A 23,527-nucleotide genomic window follows, 5' to 3' on the forward strand; every position below is an offset into this window, starting at 1 on the left:
CATCTTCCTTACTCAGTTTTCTCAAAAGAGTAAAGTAAAATACACATTTTTTTTCCCTAGGTGAGAGCAGTGTCATAAATAGATGAAACCTTTCCCTCCCAGAAGATTAAAGAACATATTTAGAGAAGTGTTTGCTCTTGTGCTGCTGTGTTGGAATGATAACATCTTTAGCCTTCCCAAAAGATAGATGGGAGTAATTTCTTCTGCTTCTGGCACAACACTATTGCTATGAAAGAGTAAGTATTTCTGTCCTTACATACCTGTTCACTGAAACTAGGTAACATGGATTTACTGTAGCTTGTTTTTCATGATTTTTTTGCACAAAGACTAGGGGGTAAACAAAGAGCATTGTCAAAAAGGCTGTGGTCACATGGTGTTGAACAAATAAGAGCCATCTTGGACTTCTTCCTCCAATCCTGTTTCCACTCAGTGAGTATCCCTTAGCAAAGCCCATTCGTATATAAACATATATACTCTTTGCAATCCTAGGGAGTCTCAAGGTCCAGCTGACTTGCAGTCAGCTTCAGACCATTATTTTCCATTTGGAGACTTGGCCTCTTAATATAAGGAGAACTCATTTGCAAGAGAAAGGCAGAGGTATGTCAGGTACAGATTACTGAGGTAATGAGAAGAGTTAATCAATACTTGCTCGAGGGGACAAAGTTTCTATATTTCTATATTCATGGAATGTTGCTTTAATCTCCCAGCCCTTGTTCCAGGCCCAATATGTTTTAGTGTAATGCTTCAGTCAGGTAAAGGATTTTATTCTTTTAGCTCTGTGCTCATCTCTTATAACCAGCAGCAGTAGCAGGTAAACAGAAGCGTGCAATGCACAATGGCACACTTGACTGACGTGCAGGAGGAAGGACATACTGGGGAATTTCCTACAGTGCAAAAGAACTGTAAATAATTAATAATTTAAAATTGTACTGAACTGGAAACAATTTCAGGTATTTTTTCCCTCCACAAAGAGAAGGCTGTTGTTACATAGAAAGTGTGAAATGCAGCAGCACCAAGTATTTTGCTCTCTGGAGGACATACATTCAATGTAGATAGTTTTTTGGTTTTTTTGTTGTTGTTTTTTTTTTTTTTTTAGTCTAATGCTGTGGATTGAAAGGAGAGTGATCCTATTGGGACAAAATTACAAAGAAACTTTTCAAAATTGTATTCTGTCTGTCAGATACGGTAAGGCGATTCCAGAGGAGCACCAGCCGTGTGCAGGGCAGTGCAGGGACGATTATCGGGCCCCTCGGCAGGGTACGGAATCGCCATTCCGCACATCGGAGTCCCCTGCGCCGCCCGCCCCCTCAGGCCGCCATGTTCTCTGCGGCGCCTTCTCGGGCGGGCAGAAAATGGCCTCGGCCGCTGCAGCGGGCCCGGAACCCCTCCCGGAGCCCCTGCTCGGGCCGAGCACGGAGCTTTTCGCCGGGGCAGGGATCCGGGGCCCGCGGGGATCCAGGGCCGGGCCCGCGTCCCCCTCGCTCCGCCCGCCCGGGGCCTGAGGGGCCGGCGGCGGCCGCCGCGCTCCGGCCTGAGGAGCTGCGGCCGGCGTGAGGAGTTAGCTCGCTTTTCCTCGTGGGGCAGCCTGGCAGGGAGATAAACCGAGTTTTATTGTCTCCCACAGAAAAACTTCACTGAAATATTGAAAAGCCCCCTGGAAATATTTGCCCTTGTTAAGCACACCGAAGCCTTTCTTCTTCCTTGGATAATGCAGCACTAGGGGCCTGAGGAGGTTGGCAGGAGTGTCTGAGCCACACTGTCTTTAAAATGCTTTTTTTAAGAAGGATACAGGTTTAAGTTCCCCTATCAAAAATAACTTGAAAAAAGCTCTTGAATGAAAAAATAACTTGGAAGAAGGAGCAGAGAAAAAAGCCAAAAACTGGGATGTTGAGGAAAAACACAGTCATTATAGTTTTAATTTGATAATTAATGACTTTGAAAATTAGGTGTTTGTCTGTGGATTGTAACTCAAAGAGTACAATATGCTTGTTACACTTGGGGAATTCCAGTCAAACTAATGGTCCTGAAAGGGATAAAAGAAAAAGAACACTTTGCAGAAGGTGCAGCAATGCTAAGAATGGAAAAGGGACGCCATTCCAAAGTGCACAGGAGAAAATGTGCTGCAACCATCTTTCTGAAACTCATGGCAGGTAAAAAACTTCTGGACTTCTGGTACCAGCAGGCATGTTTTAAGATTTTATTATTCTGATCATATCATGTGATACTAGATTAATTTTTGAGTTGAAGGTACTTCAAGAAAGATGTTGTGCAGCTTAAAATAAAAAGCTGCCTTCATAGGGGCACTAGAATGATTTTAGTTACATTTACTTTTTGTAAAGTAAATGTTTTGTTTTTGTAGTAATGATTCAGAAACCAATTCTGTGAATGAAAGAGGCCATTGTCAATGATAGTTTTGAAGTTTGCAGTCATAAGTCCAAGGAAGGATGTGACACTGAGCATCCTGTAGCCAGCGATCTGGTCTAATGGGACAGCTGGTGGCAAAAGGAAATACAAGACACTTTATAATACATGTAATCCTAAACCTCCACAGGTGATAGGACCAATTTTAATTTAGTTGTTTTTTTTTTTTTTCTTTTTAATTATTATTATTTTAAGAAGGTAGATTCTCATCTGTCAGTAATAATTGTTGGGTCTGGGCAATTCTGTGGATAATAGAAGTTTATTCCTTTGGCTCATATTAGTAGCTGACTGGTTTTTGCTAGGATTGCATTTCCTTCAGTGAAAATACATAGTTTGTACATATGTTTTGTGATACCACAGAACATGGTCCTGCTATTTGTTTACTGAATATATTTGAGCAGATTAATGAACAATAACCATCAACTGGAGTACTTGAAAAACAAGCATCACTTTTATGCCTTCAAAATTTATAATATGACAAGCATTTTCTTAACCCCTACTCTAAAATCCAAGGACAAGCTTTTAAACTAGATTTTGATTAAGTATCACTGAAATAGCAAGGGAGTCATGCCAGACTGACTTTTTCAAGTATCAGTGAGAAATTTGAATTTCTCACTGATATGGATGATGCCTTCCACTAGCAGGGTGGGTTTTCTGATTTTTGTTACACTGTGAAAAAACCTGAACATTAGACTTGTCAGTTAAATTAAGATTTTAAGCCAAGACAGCGTAAAGCTAAAGTGTATCTTTTATGATTTAAAAAAAAATAGCTTCTTGCCAAAGATTCATACAAATTATTTAATCTTGATTGCCTAAGATGGCTATTTTAATTTGGACACAAGACTGTTTAAAAATATGTATGTGTGTATATATATCTAAAAGATAATTATTAAATCCCTATGCTTTAAGAAAAATATAGGGGTCCTGAAATCATAAAGTAAAATTCAGTGAACCAATCTTTTAAAAGAAAAATAATTGTAATTTTTTGTTGCTTTCCTACTTTGAGTATCTCACCTGAAAATCTGTTCCTTGCCATGTTTTTCTCCTGTAAACTATTCAACTATGTGAATTTTCAGGGGCTGAATTTGAAATTGCTCCTGCTGTTCGTGGCCTGGTGTGTATCTGAATGCCTCAGTATCTCCCTGCTGAATGAAATGTTTTCTGACCTGAATTCACTTGAGTTCATTGACTGGCTGCTCAGTCTTGGTGCTGTTCCAGAAGAGCTATTGAAGGAAAAGATGCAAGAATGCAGAGGGGGATCTGATCTGTCAGAGATGTACTAAGTGCAAGGTGCATAGAATATTTTTCAGACTTTATTAACTTTTTAGATAGATGTGGTGGGTTGACCCTTGCTGGGTGACAGATGCCCACCAAACCACACCCACTCTGTCACTGCTCTCCACAGCTGGACTAGGGAGAAAAAAATGGAACAAAAGGAACAAATTGAGACCAGGGAGAGATCCTTACCCAATACCATCATAGGCAAAACAGACCTGGGGATATTAACTGAATTTATTACCAGTCAAAATCAGAGCAGGATACTGAGAAGTTAAATCTTAATAGCATCATCCTCCCCTCCCTCCCTCCTTTCCAGGCAGTGGAGGGAGACAGGGAATGGGAGCACATTCAGTTTATCACACGTTATTTCTGTCCCTGCTCAGGGAGAAGAGTCCATGGCTGGCTCCAGCATGGGGTCCCTCCCAGAGGAGACAGCTCTCCATGAGCCTTTCCAGCACGGGTCCCTTGCTGTGAGGAGCAGTCTTCAGGCACAGCCTGTTCCAGTGGTTCCCCATGGGATCACAAGTCTACCAGGAAACCTGCTCCAGTGGGTTCCTCTCTACAGCTCCACAGGTTCCTGCCTGCTCCAGCACAGGCTTCCCCTGGAGTCACAGCCTTCTTTCAGGCATCCACCTGCTCTGGTGTGGTGTCCTCCACAGGCTGCAGGTGGATCTCTGCATCCCTGGGCTGCAGGGGCACAGCTGCCTCACCATGGGCTGCAGGGGAATCTTGGCTCCTGCACCTGGGGCACCTCCTGCCCTTCCTTCTCTACTGACCTTGGCTGTTCCTCTCGTTCTCTTCCTCTTATTCTCACCAGTCTGAGTGCAATTACATGGGTGCCATAACCTTTTTTTCCTTCCTAAATATTTTATCACAGAGGTGTTAGCCCAGCCTTGGCCGCTGGCACCCCTGTCCTGCAGCTGGCTGTGTCCTGGAGAGAGCTGGCATTGGCTCTGTCAGACACAGGGAGAAACTTCTGGCAGCATCTCTCAGAAGCCAACCCTCTAAGTCCCCCCAGCTAACAAAACCTGGCCACACAGAACCAGTACAGTAAGTGCTTTTAATGCAAGATCTGAGGGAGCTTTTAGAAGACTTACTTTTCTTTTTTTCTTTGGGAGTGGGGATTGTTATTCTGTAGAACTTGCATTTTTTTATTTTCCTTTTTTCACTGTAAATGTGCAGCATTTGCTGATGAGAGCATTTGCAGCTTTGATGAGAGTTGTCTATTAACAATTGTCCAAGTAGATTTTTACAGTTTAAACAATAGTCTAGAATAGCTTCAATGGTAATCCTTAAGTCTGTTTTGGTTTGCTTTGCATTTTTAATAGCATACATAAATACCAAGGGGTGATAGGTAGAGCTTTTTATTTCTAGGAACAATAATAAGGTATAAGGTGGATGTATAATAAGGTGTATGTTTTCAGAATTGATATACAAAATTTTAGTATTTTATGCATAGATGAACCGTGGTTATATTGTCAGCATGTACTAAAAAACCACCTTTTTAGAAAAGGTTGCCATTGCTATAAACAATGTATATCTGAATATTCTTCATTAGAAATAGTTGCTCATCTAATCACTCTTCTAATCACTGTTCAATCCCATCTCTCCAGGAGAGGCAAATGTGTAGCTGTGAAAATAATAAAAAATTATGCCTTCAGCTAGAGCTGAGAGCTATGGGCTTTGGGTGTGCAGTATTTGAGGATAAGCATCAGACACTTTGATGCCCACAGGCCAGAGCAGAGCTCCTGCAGTTAGACATGGCCACAGCAGCCTGTTAGGCTGCACTCTCATTTGAGAGGTGTCACATGCTGTTGAACTGTGCTCCAGCAGCACAGTGCTCTCTTTCTTGAGCTCTTGGACTGGTTTGGAGTGTGGTATCAAACAAGAACCTTCTGAATCCTTTCACAGCACTGGGACAGTCACAGCCATGACATGTTAGGAGTGCAGTGCATTCTCATGGACTGCTACCTTGGAGCAGCAGTAGGTCCTGTAAGTTACTGTGAGCCTTAGGATGATGCAGCATCTGTAATTCTCCTCAGGTGGGTGAAAATATGCTGGAGAGGCAGGGACTTAGGAGAATGATTTATGCAAGAACTTCAGCTGCCTTCCTCCATGGTGCCACACTGAAGAGAGATGTGGGCACAAGGGAACAGTTTGAACAGAACATTTCTACACATTGCTTTCAGTCAACATTTTGGCAGCAGCTTGGTGTGAAGGATCACCTTCTTAACATTTGTAATTTACAAGCCATGCTAGTAACAGATGTAGATTCATCTGTCACCATCAAAAAATTCAAATATCTCATCTTGACAGTATTGCTGAAACTTGAGATTAATGAACAAAATTTAAAAAAAAGAGGGTCAAGGGGAAAAAACCTCAAGAGACAAAACCTAGTACACTCCCCCTTACTTTCGGAAACAGATCAGTACTGCCTCTTTCTTCTTTAATCTGAAACTGATTATTGATTGCAGGGTACAGTGAAAACAGTTAACTTCCTGATATTGATAACTTCCTCTAACAATGAACAAAAATGTCTCTCTGGATTTCCCTTCAGAGCCATGGCAAGGAACTGGGGTCTTTGCCATATCACATGGCAAAGAAAAGCAGGTAATTATATTTTTATGTACTGGACTGCTATGGTTTTATTTTCAGTATTTTCAGATTAGATTTAAGACCCAATCATCTCTTTGACAAGCTGCCTGCTCTGGTGTACTATTTCCAAGTTGCCAACACAAATGTTGGTAAACTTCTACTGAAGGGCCAAAACAGAATATCAGAGTAAAAAATACAGGCTGTTTGTCTAAGGAAATGAAAATTTTACTGCCAAGGACAGCTGGATTGGGATGAACAAAATCCTGGTGGCAGATACTTATCAACACTGAAGGTAACATGCGACAGGGAAAATGCTCTTGAGGACAGAAGGTTTAACCATAACTGTAAGATAAGCAACAAAACATTATTTTATTTCCATGAAGGATTCATGACATGGCAGGATTCTGACCACAAGAGCCTCTTTGATGTGCTTCAGAAGATGCTGGATTTTGTCGCAAACAAGCACTGCTCTTATCATGCAGCACTTTTCTTTCTTTTCTCCATCGAAAGGTAGAAAGAGGGCACAGGCTCCTGCAGCTAAGCAGGCTGAGGCACAGGGATCAAAGAAACTTGAACATTTGGTTATGTTGTAACTGCCTTACTTTTTAGTTGACTTCTTGGATACTTACCAAATACTGACACATAAAACTTACTTAATATACAGATGAACCTGGTTTTCAAACTCAGGGGATGTTAGCACTTTCAACATGGAAAAGAGCACCCTAATAGCAATATAGTATTTTAATTTTATTTTATTCAACAGTCTTTGAATTTAGGCAAAAGACGTAGCACTGCCTTGTACTTTATAGTATCAGTGGTGCTTTGCTTTCTTTTCAAATAAGGAGCAGAGACAGCTCTTTGCATTAAGTGTAAGGATGGCCTTTATTTGCTTAAAAAAAAAGTTACAAAGTAAGGAAGATCACTGTAGTATTGAACAGATTGCATTGTGATGACCAATTTTTTCATTTATTTTAGTAGGTGTACTCTGGTTACCAGTACTTCAGTTAATGCTCACTGTTAGTTTACAACAGTACAGACTTCACCTTTTTTTTCCCAATCTTTCTGAATTGAACTGTCCTGAGAATTTCCATTAGGAATTAAAGTTTCAGGGAGCAGATAAGTTGTTTGGTTTAGCGTGTGAGCTGCCAGCATAAAAGAATCTCTAAACCTCAGAGGGGGAGGGGTGGTGCTTGGCTGCCTTAGGCTGCAGCAGCTGTGCATTTACAGAGCAGCACAAAGCAGCTGCTCCCCTGCCCCAGCCCTGCCAGCAGCAGTGCCTGGCTCAAGAAAGCTGCTGGGCAGCTCTGTGTGGAACAGCACTGCTTGTGCTTCCATGAGGGAAAGGGAAAAGGAAGGCATCCCGAGAGCTGCAAGGGCACCTGACAGTCCCTCAGGAGCATGGGCCACCAGTGTGACAGCCAGCAGGCTCAGAGATGCCACTCTGCAGGCCCCACCATGGTAACCAATTCCTGCCACCACAACACCTTCTCTCCAGCAGTCGGGATCCCATCTTCCCCACAGCTGGAATAGAGGATTGCTTTATGCTGGAAGTCTGGTAAAGGGATGACAAAGTACCTGGGGACATGGACAACCACCTATGACAGGGGCTATCTGGTGGTACAGACTGCAGTGCCACACAAGCCATTGCCTCTTCCCTTGGGAGGCTTTTTTATAGTTTAATTTGCAAGCAGACTGCCTTAAGTCTCACTCACTATATCACATCTACTCCAATACAGACAGAAATCCCAACAGATGAAATGGATTTCACTGTGGAAGGCCTTATATTACATTATTACAGTAGAAAATACAGGAGGTAGAAGGTAACTGAAAGGACAAATGCAGGTTAAGAGTCAAATCTAACAGCTCCTGTAAGCTACTTGAACATGGTTTTAAAAACTAAATCCAGTATTCCATTAACTATAGAAAACAGTTAAAATAAATTGCCATGAGAGCCCTTATATCATGCTTGATACAGGGAGGTAGGATGTAAGAATCAGAAGGACACATGAGACATGACACTTTTATCTACAGCTCCTGTTTGCTTTACTGAGGCCAGAGTTTCACAGGTCAGTCACCCTCTTCAGCTTCAGACTCCGACTCTGCAACAGAGAGACCTCATCAGCAGCCTGGCCGTGGCTCAGCCCCAGCCCTGAGCTCAGCTGCTGCCCTGCATCCTGCACAACAGCTGCTGCTGGATCCACAGGGATTGTCCTGGCAAGCTTTTCTAGCCAGGACCAGGGGAGGGGGCACACTAGTCTCAGAGGGGCAATTAACATCCCCCACTCAAAAACACAGCATTATTTGCATTAGGGTTCCCAAAATGAACAAGCTCCACATAGGAGCTAAGCTGATGGTTACCTTCTTCAGCATTCTTGAGCCATTCAACAAACTTCTTCATCTGCTCCAGAAAAACACTCTTTCCTTTTGCAAGATGGGCATCTTTATACCACTTGAGGATGGGTTCTTCACTCAGAACTTCAGCTGTAAAGACGGACAAGAGCAGTGTTAACACAGTGAACTGCTGAGAACCTGAGTGGCAGCCTTTGCTTCCTCTCCTAGGAGCATCATGTACTCCTCTGGGTACAGCTGGACAGACCTGCACTAGGAGTGCCTTCAGCTTTGAAATTCAGAGAACCAGGCATTTTGGATGGTTCCTCATGCTGGGAGTTTCCTCAGTACTGTATCCAGGAGCTGCACTTTCACTCCCACTAACAGTGTGGAGGGTTGTGGAGTTATTTGAGATGGCACACTAAGCAAAGGTTCAGTTGACAGCTAAGAACAGATGCAAATTCTGTTGAAGTCCAAAGTAAACACTTCCTGTGGTGCAGGTGTTTAGATTTAACAAGTACAGCACAGTCTTCAGTTTAACAAGTTTCCATAGGTGCACAGCTTGGTTTTTTCACTACCACCTTTTATCAGACATTTAAAAAGAGCCTGAAACATATTGGTGGTCTCAATCTTCAGCTGCTCACACTCAACGTTTAAGAGAACTAAGAAGAATAAACTATCATGGAACTTAAAAAATGCCTTAAAAATCTAAATTTAGCTTTGTTCTGCAACTCTTAAGCAATCTACTGTGGACAGGCAGCATCTTTGTCTTGCACTTCCCCATGTGCAAAGGGCCAGCCACATGCACCTTTGCATTTTTACTAACATGAGGTAGAAAATTCTTTAGCTTAAGAAATGCAATCTTGTAGCACTGATCTCCCCTGTTTCAGAAGCTTTAAAATCCCAACCAACCAAAACCAGCCCCTCCAAAAACCTACAAACCCCTGAAACTACAACCCCACAAAGTTACCTTTGTAGAAGAGCACCACTATTTTCTGGAAGGCCTTCATGAAGTGAATGTTATCATAACAATACTCCTGGATCTTCAACAGAAGAGTCAGCTCTGACTGACCTTGGGTGGTGAAGGCAGCAAGTAGAGGGCTGTATTGCTGTAACAAGAACATCAGATTGGCACACACAGAGCACTGCTTATTTACCACCTGACTAAAGCTGGTTTTGCAGTTTCCATCAGCCACTGCTTAGAAATTTGCAACCACAGCCACACCCCAGAACACCTCTGCAGCAGTCACGGCCTCTGCCTCAGGCCCTTGGCCTGTGATACTCCTCACAAGGGGAAGAATTCCCCATCTCATTCTGTCTCTGCACTAGCAGAGTTGTAGCTTTAACATTTAAAATGGAGCTGCAGACAGAAGGAAAAACAGGCTCTACCTAAGGGGTGCAAAAGTCTGTACTGAAGTTACAATACCTTCAAATGCTTAATGGCTTGCTCTGCTACCAGCTCCTCCTTTTTGTTCCACTCCACTGTGCTCATTACACTTGACCAGATTATGGTTACCACAGTCTGTTCTGAGATGTTGTTTTTCTTCATCTCCTCCTTCACATACAAGATGATCTGCCAGGAGAGTAAGAGTAAGCAAGAGGCCACACATGGCACTAAGCTAAATTACAACTTCTCTTCTAAAGGTAACCCAGAAGGTTTCAGAATGACAACCAACCTTTCTGATCATATAGCAGGATTCAGGACATTAAGGAAAGACCAAAATGCTTATATCAACCCCTCCCCCGTGCCGTCCATCATTTCAGTTCCCAGTGAGAGCTAAGTTCAGTATGAAAGAGGCCCAGAAAGCACCTGCACCTCGTGTACAAACACCTACATCCTTGAATGGATCTCCCCGGGACATCTGCTCCTGCAGCTCCTTCTGCAGCTCCTTCCTGGCTCCTATGGATTGCTGGTTCCGAACATACTCAGACAGTTCCTTTAGTCCTGCTTCAGTGAAGTACTTGGAGAAGTGTTCAACACTTTGTTTGTTGGCTGGGAAGAGTTCCTGAAAATGAAGTTTTACAAGTCTTTTGTAGAAGAAATGTGTGTTGAGTACTTTGCTGGCAAATGCTGTTCACGAAAGTGGCTTATGGAGCAGCAGAGTGGTTCCAGTGGTACTCACCATGAGCCTGTTGTCCATGTTTACCTTGCGAAGACTGACAGCCACTGCATTGATATCTTTCTCATTTATCCATGATTTGAACAGCTTGACTGCAAAAGCTGCAGAAACACCTGTGCAGTCAGAGTAGTTCTATATTAGTGAAATTCAAAACACAGGGAACCATAAGGCCTGAGTACAGGGTACCTCATCTGTCAGACTGTGCTCAGAACAGCAGTTGTGCTTCCAACCCCAGCACAGTCTGCAGTACTTCTCCCTGCCCAAGGACACTGCAGCCTCCAACTGGCCTTTTCCTACAACTCAGCATCACAAAGTCTTCCCTGTACTAAACTCAACTCTTCCTGCTGCAATTTAGGAAGTAACCTAAAGACATGACACACATTTTGCATCCTGAAAGGTCCCTCTCAAAAATACAGTGGTGTAGTGATGGCAGCTTCCAGGGTCAGGCAGGGAAGTCTTACACACAAGCTTTCTCAAGAAACTGATTTTCTGAAGTCTTAACAAGATCTTCCAGGTTCACACGGGCATCACATTTACCTTTGCTAATCCTGTAGTCAATCTATCACCAAAGGAAGCTTGTGAGCTGCACGGATGTAGTGTCATCACAGTTTCCACCTACTTGTCATGGTTCTGTCTCCCTCCCTAAGGGAGGAGCTGGGCCACACTTACCTTCTTTAACCAAGTTCTCATTGTAGAGACTGTTGAGAATTGATGCATTGAGTGTCCCGTTGGCAAGCAGAATACCCGTCAGCATGGCCAGTTTGTTCCGCTCAGATTCTGAGAACCCTTTCAGGAACAGCAGCAACTGCAGCACAAGTAAGAAGAGCTGCATAAAACTACCACCTCTTACTAAATTCTGGCCACTGCCTGTGTTGAACACTTTTGTTTAATCAAGCTAGCAGAAGCATCAGTCACTGGTAGTCATGCAAACCAGCCATTCTTCTATGAACAACTTTCAAGGGTTGTATTTTAATAATCCATTTTATGATATAACCCTTCTACAGAGTGATTAACTAGCAGAATGTGAAGGTTTATTTGTCTGTTGATAAAAAAAACCACTCCATACCTTTTTGACTTCATCTTCAAAGCCTTTCTCCAGGTACTTGTAACGCCTGATTAGCTTGTTAAAAACCTAGAAAGACACAGAGTACATACATTATCTTTTGCTGTGAACTATTATTTGATTTGAATTTTAAAAACTAAGTTCAGTAAAATAGGTCTGAACTCTTTAGAGCACCCACAGCTTGGAACACTGCTGCTCTACCACTTCCAGTATGCTTAAAGCCATGCATTATTTTTACATTAACACACAATTACACAAACATTTAATTTTTGACCATTAAATAGCTTTAAGTGAAACTGCCCTAATTTCAGCACTAACCTGAGCAAATGCTTGCATGGTTTCTAGGTCTTCCTGTGCTGCAAACACACAGACATTTGTGCGTGTCATGTCGTCTGCCAGGGTCCCGCCCGGGGCTGCAGGAGGATTTCAGCATTAGTAGTGCTACTCCCAGTGAGGGCACTGAGCAGTCTCCAAGCACAACTCCAGCATCCATAGCATGCAACACATTTTTCTGTCATGAGGAACTCAATGACCACAGACACCCCTACATCTCCCTGTGTTCCACTGCTGTACCAGAACTTTACAATCAGCTGTAATTTGAACATTTAACTATTCTGGCTGCCTACTGCTAAAGGGATGGACAACACATCTTGTTTCCATATGAGTAAGTTAAGAAGGCCATATGAGCTCCTCTTCCCTTAAAGGAAGCCACTGAAGCTGCTTCATTCCAGCAAGTGTCTTTTCAGTGTCTGCTGCAATAGTGCTGCTTCATGCCTTTCACATGACAGTAAATTACAACAGCAGACTGAAACATGAAGAGACACACAGTCCAAAGTTCAGTGCTGCAGAGATGAGCTTGAAACCTTAGTTATTTAGGCTGCTTCACTAATGAAGGTGCATTCAGGTCACCAGCTCTGGTACCAGAACACCTCATCATCAATTTCTATGCCATTCTACATACAATGGAGATACTTTGTAATGAATTAGTCAGAAACATGACTTTAAAACCAGAAGCTGGTAAGGCAACAGGATGTCAGTTTTTATTCTGGCTTCCTCTGACTGAAGATCAAAGCTGGTCTTCCTTAGCTACCTGTTACAGACAGGGAGTTGAGTAAAGCACCCACCCCATATCACTACTGCCTTCTTCCCTTCCCCATCAGACTCATTCCTAGAAGGAACACTTCCTAACACAGGAGGATGCACTGGTTAAGACTCTTGAATGTAAACCCACATATTGTAACCATTACAGTATGTGCTTACCTGGTTAGTGAGCATCTGTTCCTCTTTGTACACAGAGTGTGTACCTGATTTTGCAAGACTTTTCATCATCACATTTCACTTCCTCAGTCCCTGTGTTCTCTGCCAACTCGACCACCCTCTCATTTCTCACTCCCTGATGGCTGCTAGAGCCCATGACCTCGCTATTGTCAACAACAAATTATCTGTAACAGCATGTCCAAGACTAAGCAATTCAGATCCTTCTGTAAACAAGTTTCCTTTCCAAAATAACAGGGCAGGATGCATAAATCATAGGAACATGTCAGAATCTTTCAGGGCAACTACTGGTCTTGTTACTACAGATCATGCATCTGAAACAAGCAATCACCCGTCTCTCATCATTAGAAGTGATCTTGATCAGAGTCAAGATCTACTCCTGGTTAAAAAAAAAAGCCAAACCAAATCCCCAGCCAGCAAAAACTAGCCAAACAAACAAAACCAACCACACCCAGCACACCCAAAAATCCAAAGTACTTTCTTCTAAGCAGAGTTTGTACAATCTACACTTCAAGGAATGCAAACAGACTCAAGTAAAACTGAGGCAGGTTATAGAGAGCATTTCTACAGTAACTGCTCAGGCACCAAGATGATCAGGTGATTTACCACGGATTAGCTCAAACCCCGTTCTACACACTCAATGGGCTCTTTAGCAGAGATTTTGCACTGAAAGGAAATGCAGCTTTTGCAGAGTGAAGTGAATGAAGCTGACAGCAGCCACATCACAGGGACTTACCCAGCATTCCACCAGCCACCAGGATGTCAAAAAGTGTTTCTGCATAGCGGCGATAATCAAGTTTTGCACCAGAAGCATCAAGAAACTTTGCTACTGCCTCCAAGTCAGTGCCAGTTTCAGTTAAACCTTGAATAATACAGTCTTGGAACTGAGTAGGGTCAAACCTCTCTTTTTCATCTGTAAAGCAAAAACGTTGAAATAAGATTTCCATTAAGAGTTCTTTGTGATGATCATTATTTGGCTCTAATAAAGGCTACCTGACTTCTCAGTTTGATTCTTATACCCCTCTTCTCATGATACTCTTTCTCTCCAAAACCAGAGACTTAGCTCATGCTGGAAGACAATTTTTAATACATACCCCGATAATTCTGTACATTTAACTCCATTACTCATGTTTTATCTCAGCTTTTTGGGCCTCTCTCTGTTTCAGATGAAATCTGCTGACTGACAAACTGCGTACCATTATCACATCCGAGTCACCTGGAAATTTGCCTTTTGGTTGTGAAGACTGTCCCCTCATCTCAACCTGCAGCTAGGTGAGTTTGAGGCAGTAACTTTTCCTCAAGTGCTTGGGGAAAATGTAGACATAGGAGCTAACTTAATGGCCTTAACTGCAGAGCTATTTAGCAACCTTTACTGTTGTTAAGCAGAACACTTCAGATGCATCTTCACACCTGATACATCAGCTGATCATTGCCTTGTTTTTACTACAGGCAGGGCATAGTCAACATGCAACAAATCCACCCATATAACTAACACAAAGCCTTAAAGAGGTCTTCAGCTTTTCCTCATCTCAATTTGTCCTTGGATTATGGAAATAATGAGATTAGAAGCTTCCAAAGACAAGAGAACTCAACTGCAGATCTTATTTTGAGTGCTGTCTACAGCACAGCTTAGCCAATTCTGTTCGCAGGCTAGTAGGGCATACTGGTGTCCAGTGTCAATTCAAGTATAAACACACTGGTAAAAGCTGGGTGCCAGTTTGGAAATACTGGATCAGTTATTTTCCAGGGCATAACCACAGAGCTTATTCTTCCAGAAGAGTTGCTTCACAGCCAAACTATGGTTAAATGCTTAAAGAGACTAAACCCTTGGCTGCTGGCATTCATCTGCTGGACAGACCACAGCAAACTCTAATGTTCAGGAGATTTTTGAGGTGCTTTGACATTCAAACAGTTCTATAAATTCAAGTTGCTTCTGCATGTGCAGCATGCCTAAAGCTGCCTGTTAGAGCTGGAACACTGTTGGTATACAAGTAAAACTGTACTGAACAGAAACTTTAAGAGTGTCCCTACTTCCTCTTCAGGCTGGAAAAAAGCTCCACAAAATACTAAGTCACTCATCCCACCTCTTCAGTGACTAACTCTTCTTATGGAAGTAACTGTGCATGCAGAGAGACAGGCCTTTGAATATCCCATACTTAGGGGTTTTTTGGACGTTGACTGGGAGACAGGTGGGTAGGGGGATTTGTGGGATTTTGTTGTAGGTTCTTTCTGTCAATTTTTAAAAATTTTAAAAAAGAAAATATAAGTTTTATCCAGTGGCTAAGATTGAAATTCTTACTATGTTAGATACTCCTCAGATGTATGCATTAACCTGCAACAAGCTTGTGCTGGAGTTCCCCTGTAATTCAGGGGTACTAGATCCTTCTGCTTGCAGGCTACACACTCAGGACAGTTCTAGAATGACCATCTTTAAGGCAAAGGTTATTACAGCAAATTCAGTGACAATTCTGACGGCCAAATACTAATATTTTTATTCGTGCAGAAAAAGTTCCAGTCAGCCTCAAGACTCTGCACTTAGCATAGTCTCATGTAAAAAATTTACGGTGAACGCATGAAGGCACTGGTTTGCTTACTGACAGAAACCGAGGTTTTACCGTAAACATATCGCTGGCAGCCGGTCCTGGCAGCGGGCACGGTGCGGTAACTCACCTCTTTTTCTGGTTTTAAAACGCTGGCCCGATAGTGTCGGCTTCTGCGGCTTTTGATTATTCATAAAAGACACCCTGCAAGGAAACAGAGACACCCGTGAGGACGCTGCGGGCAGGGGCCGCTCCTCCCTCCCGCTCCCGCGGCGCTGGGCGGCTGCGGGCGGCGCCGGCCCCCGCCCGGCTCCCGGCACGCACCGGGCTCCCCGGGCGGAGGCGGCCGCAGGGCGGAGCCGGGGCCCGCGCGGTGCCCGTGCCCGTGCCCGTGCCCGCGCCTCTCGCCCCTCGGCCCCGCCGTACGGCCCGAGCTGGCGGTGCCTCCGCTGCCGCCCAGGCCGCCCCGCGCCCGGGTACCCGTGCAGGGAAGAAGAAGGGGTGCACCCCCTCCCTCCCCGGCCTCCAGCGCGGCGCGGCCCTTACGGCCCAGGCTGCCGCAGCCGGCCGCCCGCCCGCCACCCGCGCCCATCTCCTCACCGACTTTAAGGCAGAGAGAAAATGCCCGAGCGGCCCGGAGCGGAGACGGGCAGGAACGGCAGCGAGGAGCGGTGGCAGCGAGAGCTCTGCGAGCGGAACCGACGCCAGAGGAAGAGGGGAGGGCCGCGCTCCGCCCCGCCCCGCCCGAGAGGATGGAGGGAAGGGGCGGAGAACGGGGCCGGCTCTCTCGGGGCCGCGCGTACCGCCGGACTCCTGGCTCCTCCTGGGGGTCTCTGCCCCGCCAGAGGAGCTGCCCGGCCGAGCCCTGCCCGGGGTGACCGCGCCCATGTCCCCCGCGCTCCCTGAGGCGGAGCCAGCCTGGCACCGCAGGGACACCTCCCCTCTGACCCGATCTGCGGCCCACGGAGCGCGGGTGATAAGTGCGGGTCCAGCGCCGGAACCTGCGGTACATCAAACTTCAGTACCATTCCTGCTGTGCTACTGGACCCCAGATTTGCTTTGCAGTTGTAATAATTTATTCTTTCAGACCCTGGTGGTAACAAGCACTTGGCGTACTGTAGTGTGTGCAGACAGGACTATCAGTTACAAGCTGTGCCCGTCTGACACAGAGCAAAGCACAGGCCTTCTCTACTGCTGTTTAAACACGGGATCTGTCACTAGCAGTCACCTCAACAGGTCTCATCATACCTTCTGGCTGTAGGCAGTCTGTCTGCTAGCAGACCGCATAAGCACACCCACTGTATTAGTGGAAGCCCTTTAAGCACTGTGCAAAAGAGATGGGCTGCCGAACTCACAGCAGCACAGAGCTGGAGACAACATGGGGAACACTCTGTGCTGGTGTAGGACAGGAGATGCAATTGCAGCTCAGTTCTTTGCTCCCCAAAAGACCAAACCAACTTAGAGAACACAAGCTTCCTTCTAGACTGTATGCAACTGCAAATTTCCACCAGATTTAAGTGTAATGTTGATGTGACTAAAGCTCATGAAATGACCAGTTATCAAGTGTATAAATGGACCAAATCCCTGGGCTGCAGCAGGGAAAACACGATCATTCTTATTGTCAATAGGAGCCAGGTTTCATCTCATACCATTTTTGTTACTGTTTTGCCCTTGAAACAATACTGGTGATATATCCCAGTGCCATGAAATAGTAGTACCATGCCTTACAAGTTTTATTCAAGAAACATTTCAGATTCCAGTTAACAGCCTGATGAAATCCTAAAAATACTGACTTCAAAAATACCACATTCAGAGGAAGCATTTTCACCTTAATATTGGCAAATATTTGTCCATTAATTCTAAACCCAAGGCACTGATAACATTGGTGCTCATTCTAAAAAGAGAGCATTTGTGTAAATCACAATTAATTACAAAGCCAAGAAGAAAAACCAGAAATTATTAAAACCATGTTTTAAGGAAACACAAAGATATAATAATAATTCCTGTTGTCAGCTCCCTAAAGTCTTTGATATGACAAAACTGCAAAGCTCATTACCAATTGAGCTTTTTCCATTAGCTATAGTCTCTCACACTTTACCAAGAGAAAGGAACAGGAAAATTTTACCAGTGTAAAGGAATAAGATCTTTTTTCATCTCTACAGATTTAGATTAAATGTGATTTATTTGAGGGTGTGTGCAGGTAACACTTAGGTAACACTTTTCTATACTATGCTAATTTAGGCCTGCACTGTCATCAGTGAAGTAAATGAAAATAAACTTGTGTTTATGTAAATGAGCTCAGGATCTGAACTAATGCAATACCCGTGGAGCATCTCCAGAGTTGTTTCTTATGCTAGTGTTTGGGCACAGAATAATGTTGTTAAGTGTGTTCTAACTGTTAATTTTATGGCTTTGAACTATCTAAGCTGAATATTGATACCTACACTGGCTCAGCCATTTCCTTTTCTCCCTCTCAAATACCTTTACACTTGTTTTTCAGACTGCTCTCCTCATGGGGAAATGTTCCATCAAGATTCATACAGCTGCCACTGGATCACTCTAAAACCCTTTCCAAAACAATGTCTGTCAGAGTGCCAGTTGTTTGGCACAGCTGAGCTGCCACAGCTATAATGAACTGTGTTGTCATGGTTCCTCTCAGCCCTCCACCTTTCCCTCCTGGTCACCTGCTGCACATCTGCTCTGCACATCTGCTGGTGGTTGCTATGGGCAACCTCACCTCTGGTAGGGAAACAGCTGCTCCTGGGAGCCTGTCCTGCTCTTAACCCTTCCTACCCCCACCTTGGATGAAATGCATTGACTTTGTCCTGCTTCAGCATTTTGCTGGAAAGGAGGGACAGAACTGTGGGTAAGACAGAGGAGAAGTACGCGATGGCAAGGCAGTGAATAGCAGTGATTATATTCCACCTCTGGGAGAGTGAGTGGTTCAAAGAGATCTGGAGCAGGCCTGAGGTGGGTTACTGGGGTGGCAATACATCTGTGCCTAGAAATACTGGGCAGTATGGACTTTTAGAATCTCTGTTTTACTGAAATATTGATACATTGCCCATCATTAACTTTTACAGTGTCTCATTCTGAGCCTTGGGATTTTCCATATGCTGGAAGAACAGAAAAAAAATCAAAGATAACAGTTGTTACTCTCAAACTGGATGTAGAAGTGACAAAATGGTACTAACTTGGGATCTGCTCTTTGTTGCAGGTATTTTCAAAATTGCATGCAAATTCTTTCAAGTTCTTGAGGTAACTCCAGAACTGTTCCAGTGTAGCATGAAACACATTAATGACAGGTTGTTTACTTGGCAGCACAAGAGAACTGGTGCTTATATCTTGTTCCATCAAGATGGTGTTTTATATATGTGTGTGTGTGTGTGTGTGTGTGTGTAAGTATGACAGTTCTTTCTTGCAGGAATGCTTGCAGTCAGTAAGTGGCTGAAGGACTCATCTGGTTGTCTGATCTTTAGGAAAGCACTACTAATCTATAATCCAAACCCATGGCTTACAGGTTCCAAGTTTGTCTTTAGGAAACCAAAATAAAATATAAAAAAAAATCATTTTGCTAAGGAAAAAAAACCAACTCACAAATGCAAGTTCCTTATCAGCCACACAAATGTCATTGCACACACATATCTCAATTTTATCAAGTTATAAAAGGTTGGGAAATCAACCAACTTACCTCTAGTGAACAGTGGCACTCTTGTAATTGAACAGGTAATTAAGCTCATATCTCCATGGCACAGGTGAGCTCTCAGCCTGACAGGCTCAGATTACAGGAACTGACATACAAGGTTCCACTATGCAATACAGTTTAATGAGACTGCATTGAACTGTGGGGGCCATGATGTTAGCAAAGAAAGCCTACAGTGCACTCCTGGAGATGATACATTATCTCCTGGGGGCTGGATAACAAATTGATCTTTATTCTAAGTTGTTAACAAGTTTTTGCATGACACTTAGCCCATGAAGGTTCTTGACCCTGGTTATGACTTCTGTAAATTTGACAAGTTCCACCACTGACAGACACTTTGACTGCTGGATATCCTGCACAGAAGGAAGCAGAAGTGGATGGATGCAGACTTCCCAGCCCCAGCCAGGTTGAGGTAGGGGTCTCTAGCTGGCTGCTATTGAAGAGAGGGCCTGCAGGTCTGCCTGATGCAATCTGTGTCCCTTTTCATAGAGAAATTTTCAGCCTAGAGCACAACAGATTTGTTGTGCCCAAGGGGCCTATGGGGCTTTTTAAATTGAAAGCCTTAATTAATGGACCTTGACATAGTTTCATCAGACATTTCCTATTTTCCAGTCTCCCAAAGTGTATTTTTTTTAGTTTGCTTTCTGACTGGATATGCATTGATGGGAGAATGGCTGGTAAAATCTTGCTCTTTATTTCCTAATTGCTCCTGTGCTTTACTACTTTAATTTTTATATTCTCTTTTTTTTTCCTGTTTAACTTATAAACAGAAATTTGGGCCCAGTGACAAGGTATTAAGCAACTCCAGATGTATCTCCTTTTACAGTGCCAAAGGATGAGTGCAATGGAAAACCTGTGAGGTGGCTGTCAGGAAACAATGTCACCATTGCCATCTTGCCCTGCTTTCTGCAGAAACGCTTGTGTAATCGTTGGCTGGGACTGATATGGGGAGGGAAGTTGGCTCCTGCCTCATTCTACAGAAATCAGTACTCTGCAGCAGGCTCCTGCTCTGTCCTGCCAACCCTTGGAGTGAGGGAAGTGCAAGACATGAGAAGGGCAGATTGAAGGCATTGCTCTGAAAAAACACAGAGAACTCAGGGGGAGGGTGCATTTTCTTGCCATCCTCATTTTGAAGAAACCAGAGGCAAAGCAAACCACACAAAGTGGTTATGCAAATAACTTCACTGACTCTGGAAGAAATTTGAATAAAAGGGCATAGTCCACTAGTTGTGGGTTACATCTTCCATCTGTGTGAGAGAGAAGATACTGCATGTGAAAACCAGCCAGAGCTGGTACTGTATTGCACTTCCTAATAGCCAGGCAATGGATACCCAGAGTAATATGAAATACATATGCTACTGACATATGTCAATCACAGTCCCATTCCTTGTCTTATGATTAATACAAGACTTAACCAAAAATGAAATTTTCCTCCTTTCTTTTCCCAAACCTGTTCTAAACCTATTCTAATCATAACCAGAGTCAAACAGTATCTTTGTGAGCAAGATCTTCAGCAAAATTAAAAATATAAGCAATCTCTCCCAGAAACAGTCATCAGCCAAACTACTACTCATGCAAGAATCCACAGAAAAGCCAACTCCTCAGGTCTTTATCCAAACCATATTAAACCATAAACCCTGTTCTGGAAGGTTTTAGGGTGCTCAATTCATACACCTGCCACTACCACTTACCAAGCTGATTTCAGTGCTGGCACTGTTTATCTTTTTATTTTTAATGTGAGGATTTAGAAGTCAAAAATAAGAGTTTACTACAAGATTGATCTTGCATTACCTTGCAGAGCTGGCTTTATGTCTGAGAAGTGGCTCATATTCAATTCTGAGTTACATATTTATCATCTGCAGATGGGATAGGGCAGTTAGGATATTAGCAGTATTCCAATGTAAAAAACAAAGGGATGATGGCTCTGCTTTTTCTGGATATTGCATGGGCTCCAGGATGATAGCTTTTGTTTTGATTCATGGAATTCATCAGGGTACTCTTAGGACTGGGGAAGGTTGGTGCTGGATCAGGATTTCAGAAGAAGAGAACTTTGGTTTCCTGCTGTGTCTTGACAGTCAATGAAATTATGCTGATTTGCCTCAAAAGAAGCTATTACCCAGTAATTGGGCAAAATACCTTGTCTCATGTCACTCACTTTTATTTTCCAAAGGCAGGGTGCTGTCCACCAGTGATTAACACATCTATATTTCTTTCCAGGATAAAATATGGAGTGGACACCTGCCCCTAAAAGGAACATTAGAGAGATCCCCTTTTATTACAGCCTCTTGATGCAGATTGCAAATGACATTACGTGTACATGGCCAAACTCCTAGTGGTGCCAATAAATCAGCCCACTCTATGTTTTAGTTTCTTATTAACCTACCATGCCTGAGGTTAGGCTGATTCAGCAAGTGCTTCTTGTGGTTTTTTTGGGGGGTTTATTTGGTTGTTTTTTTTTTTTTTTTTTTTTTTTTTTTTTGGCAGCAGTAACAAAGCAGAGAAAATGAGCTTTTCAGTAGTTTTCTCTTTAGCTTCTCAATAGAGAGATGTAAATTCCCTGAATAATGGACAGGGCAGGGAAAAGCAAGGCAGTCAAAGTACAGGAGAGCTGTGGCACAAAGGACTGATGTGAGGATACCTATGTATTGGGATAAAAACCATTTTCACTGAATATCTGGAGTGAAACTCATGCCACCATGCCTCAGAGAGGCCTGAATTGTTGGGATTTTTACAGACCAGAGGGAAACTGCCTCCATGGCTTTGTTCTGGTTTTCAGACAGTAAGTGAATACCATCAACAGGAGGCCAGAGAATTTTCAAGCCTCTATCCAAGATTTACTGCCAAAGAGATAAAAAGATGATGTCATCAGGATAACCCTCCAAGGATGGTTCAGGACTGAAGTTCCTTTTTCATTTACTCTTGTCATCTTTAATTAAGTTTAGTTAAAAAACTCCTTTGATTTAGTTAAATCAACTTACTTGTTGGCTGCCACAGCTGCAATTACAACAAAGAGTGATGGTTTAGTACCTTCCCCCCAAATGCTCCACCAACACGTTTCACATGGCACATACAATTGTTTTGGACTGGAGGTTTAAAGCTGAAGCCACCAATTCCCACAAAAGTGAACATCCAGAATTTTACTTATCAAGATACATATTAAATTTGTCTATTTTCTATGACTAACTATGTATTAAAAGCTATCAGGTTTAAGACTCCAGGGCAGAAAAATAGAGTTGCTGTAGAAACAAACAAACAAAATTCAAACAACTAAAAATGCCAATGAAAGCATAATCTAGTCTTTAAAAGAACAGTGGAAATGTAAAACCAGCTCTGTAAACTAGTTTGATTATATGATGCCAGATATGATAATCCCTATATAGAACTGCATGTTGCATCTGCAGCTGGAAATAAAGCATGCACTAAAACAGCAAGCCAAATGGAACCAAGGGATTGTTTATAGCACACAGTCAGTGTCACTAAAATACTGACACTGCATTTTGGAAATACCTCCTCTGACAGTGCTTCCAAAGATGAAAATAGAGGTTTAACTTGTCAGGCTGACAAAAAGAAAAGCTTAAAAAATGCAAGCCAGCAACGAACTGCAAAAGCTAATGCTAAACATGTAGAAATTAACATATATTCTTTGAAACTGCTGTTTGCTACAATCCAACTCTAATGTTAACTAGGCCTACAATCCAACTCTAATGTTAACTAGGACTAGTTAGCTTTTTCCCCCTGAAACTTCATACCATTCATATGTTATTATTATTTCCATATTAATTTACCATTATTTACACACAATTCTGACCCCGTCATCATCAATGTCACTACTACAAGTAATGCAACTAGAAGCAGCTGGGATTTCTATTGTCAGAAATATTTTGTTCTGGGGGGAAAAGCTGTATATGTTAAAAGAAAATATAACAGCAATATGCTTCCCCATCAGGCACAGATAAGTCTGTTGAAGAAAGTCTATAAAGTGCTCTTTCTGTAGCCCCAGATTCAGACAGCCACAGAACATTTAAAGTAGGGGTTAGCAGATTAGATCTTTACTATGTAATACTCTCATGACAAATATACAAATCAGGATTATACGTTGAACAATATGTCTTGTCAGAGATGTAAAATCCTCTGAGCAGATTTACATTGCTTTACTGAAGCAATGCTCACATCACACTACCCAAAACCAAGAACCAGCAGCTGA

General features: G+C 43.0%; 1 protein-coding gene and 1 long non-coding RNA gene across 3 annotated transcripts; one reads left to right on the forward strand and one right to left on the reverse strand.

Moving 5' to 3' along the window:
• The first annotated feature begins 1,547 nt into the window (after positions 1–1,547).
• Positions 1,548–19,766, forward strand: LOC134421451 (uncharacterized). The gene is made up of 4 exons (XR_010028596.1): positions 1,548–4,749; positions 6,174–6,309; positions 14,247–14,352; positions 18,121–19,766. It is a non-coding gene; the product is annotated as an uncharacterized LOC134421451 (long non-coding RNA).
• Positions 7,152–16,353, reverse strand: BZW1 (basic leucine zipper and W2 domains 1). 2 transcript variants are annotated; one of them, XM_063162417.1, is made up of 12 exons: positions 16,221–16,353; positions 15,751–15,824; positions 13,817–13,993; positions 12,124–12,218; positions 11,809–11,874; positions 11,412–11,547; positions 10,746–10,855; positions 10,458–10,628; positions 10,049–10,195; positions 9,593–9,731; positions 8,653–8,775; positions 7,152–8,393 (listed from the first exon to the last, which is right to left on the reverse strand). In XM_063162417.1, exons 2-12 carry the CDS (start codon positions 15,812–15,814, stop codon positions 8,362–8,364), a joined length of 1,260 nt encoding a protein of 419 aa, XP_063018487.1. In that variant the 5' UTR covers positions 15,815–15,824; positions 16,221–16,353; the 3' UTR covers positions 7,152–8,361. The 2 variants fall into 2 exon arrangements, with proteins under 2 accessions (XP_063018487.1, XP_063018488.1); XM_063162418.1 differs by lacking the exons at positions 15,751–15,824; positions 16,221–16,353 and having other exon boundaries at positions 12,213–12,218; positions 13,817–13,894.
• Positions 19,767–23,527: the final 3,761 nt, after the last annotated feature.

The sequence above is a fragment of the Melospiza melodia genome, chromosome 8 (assembly GCF_035770615.1).
Source record: "Melospiza melodia melodia isolate bMelMel2 chromosome 8, bMelMel2.pri, whole genome shotgun sequence".
Lineage (NCBI taxonomy): Eukaryota > Metazoa > Chordata > Aves > Passeriformes > Passerellidae > Melospiza > Melospiza melodia.

Coding starts and splice junctions, on each gene's coding strand:
- BZW1 (XM_063162417.1), bottom strand. CDS start 15,814: ATGAATAATCAAAAGCCGCAGAAGCCGACACTATCGGGCCAGCGTTTT. Junction 11,548..11,808: donor TTGAAGATGAAGTCAAAAAG/GTATGGAGTGGT, acceptor CTTGTGCTGCAG/TTGCTGCTGTTCCTGAAAGG. Junction 8,394..8,652: donor GCTCAAGAATGCTGAAGAAG/GTAACCATCAGC, acceptor TCTCTGTTGCAG/AGTCGGAGTCTGAAGCTGAA.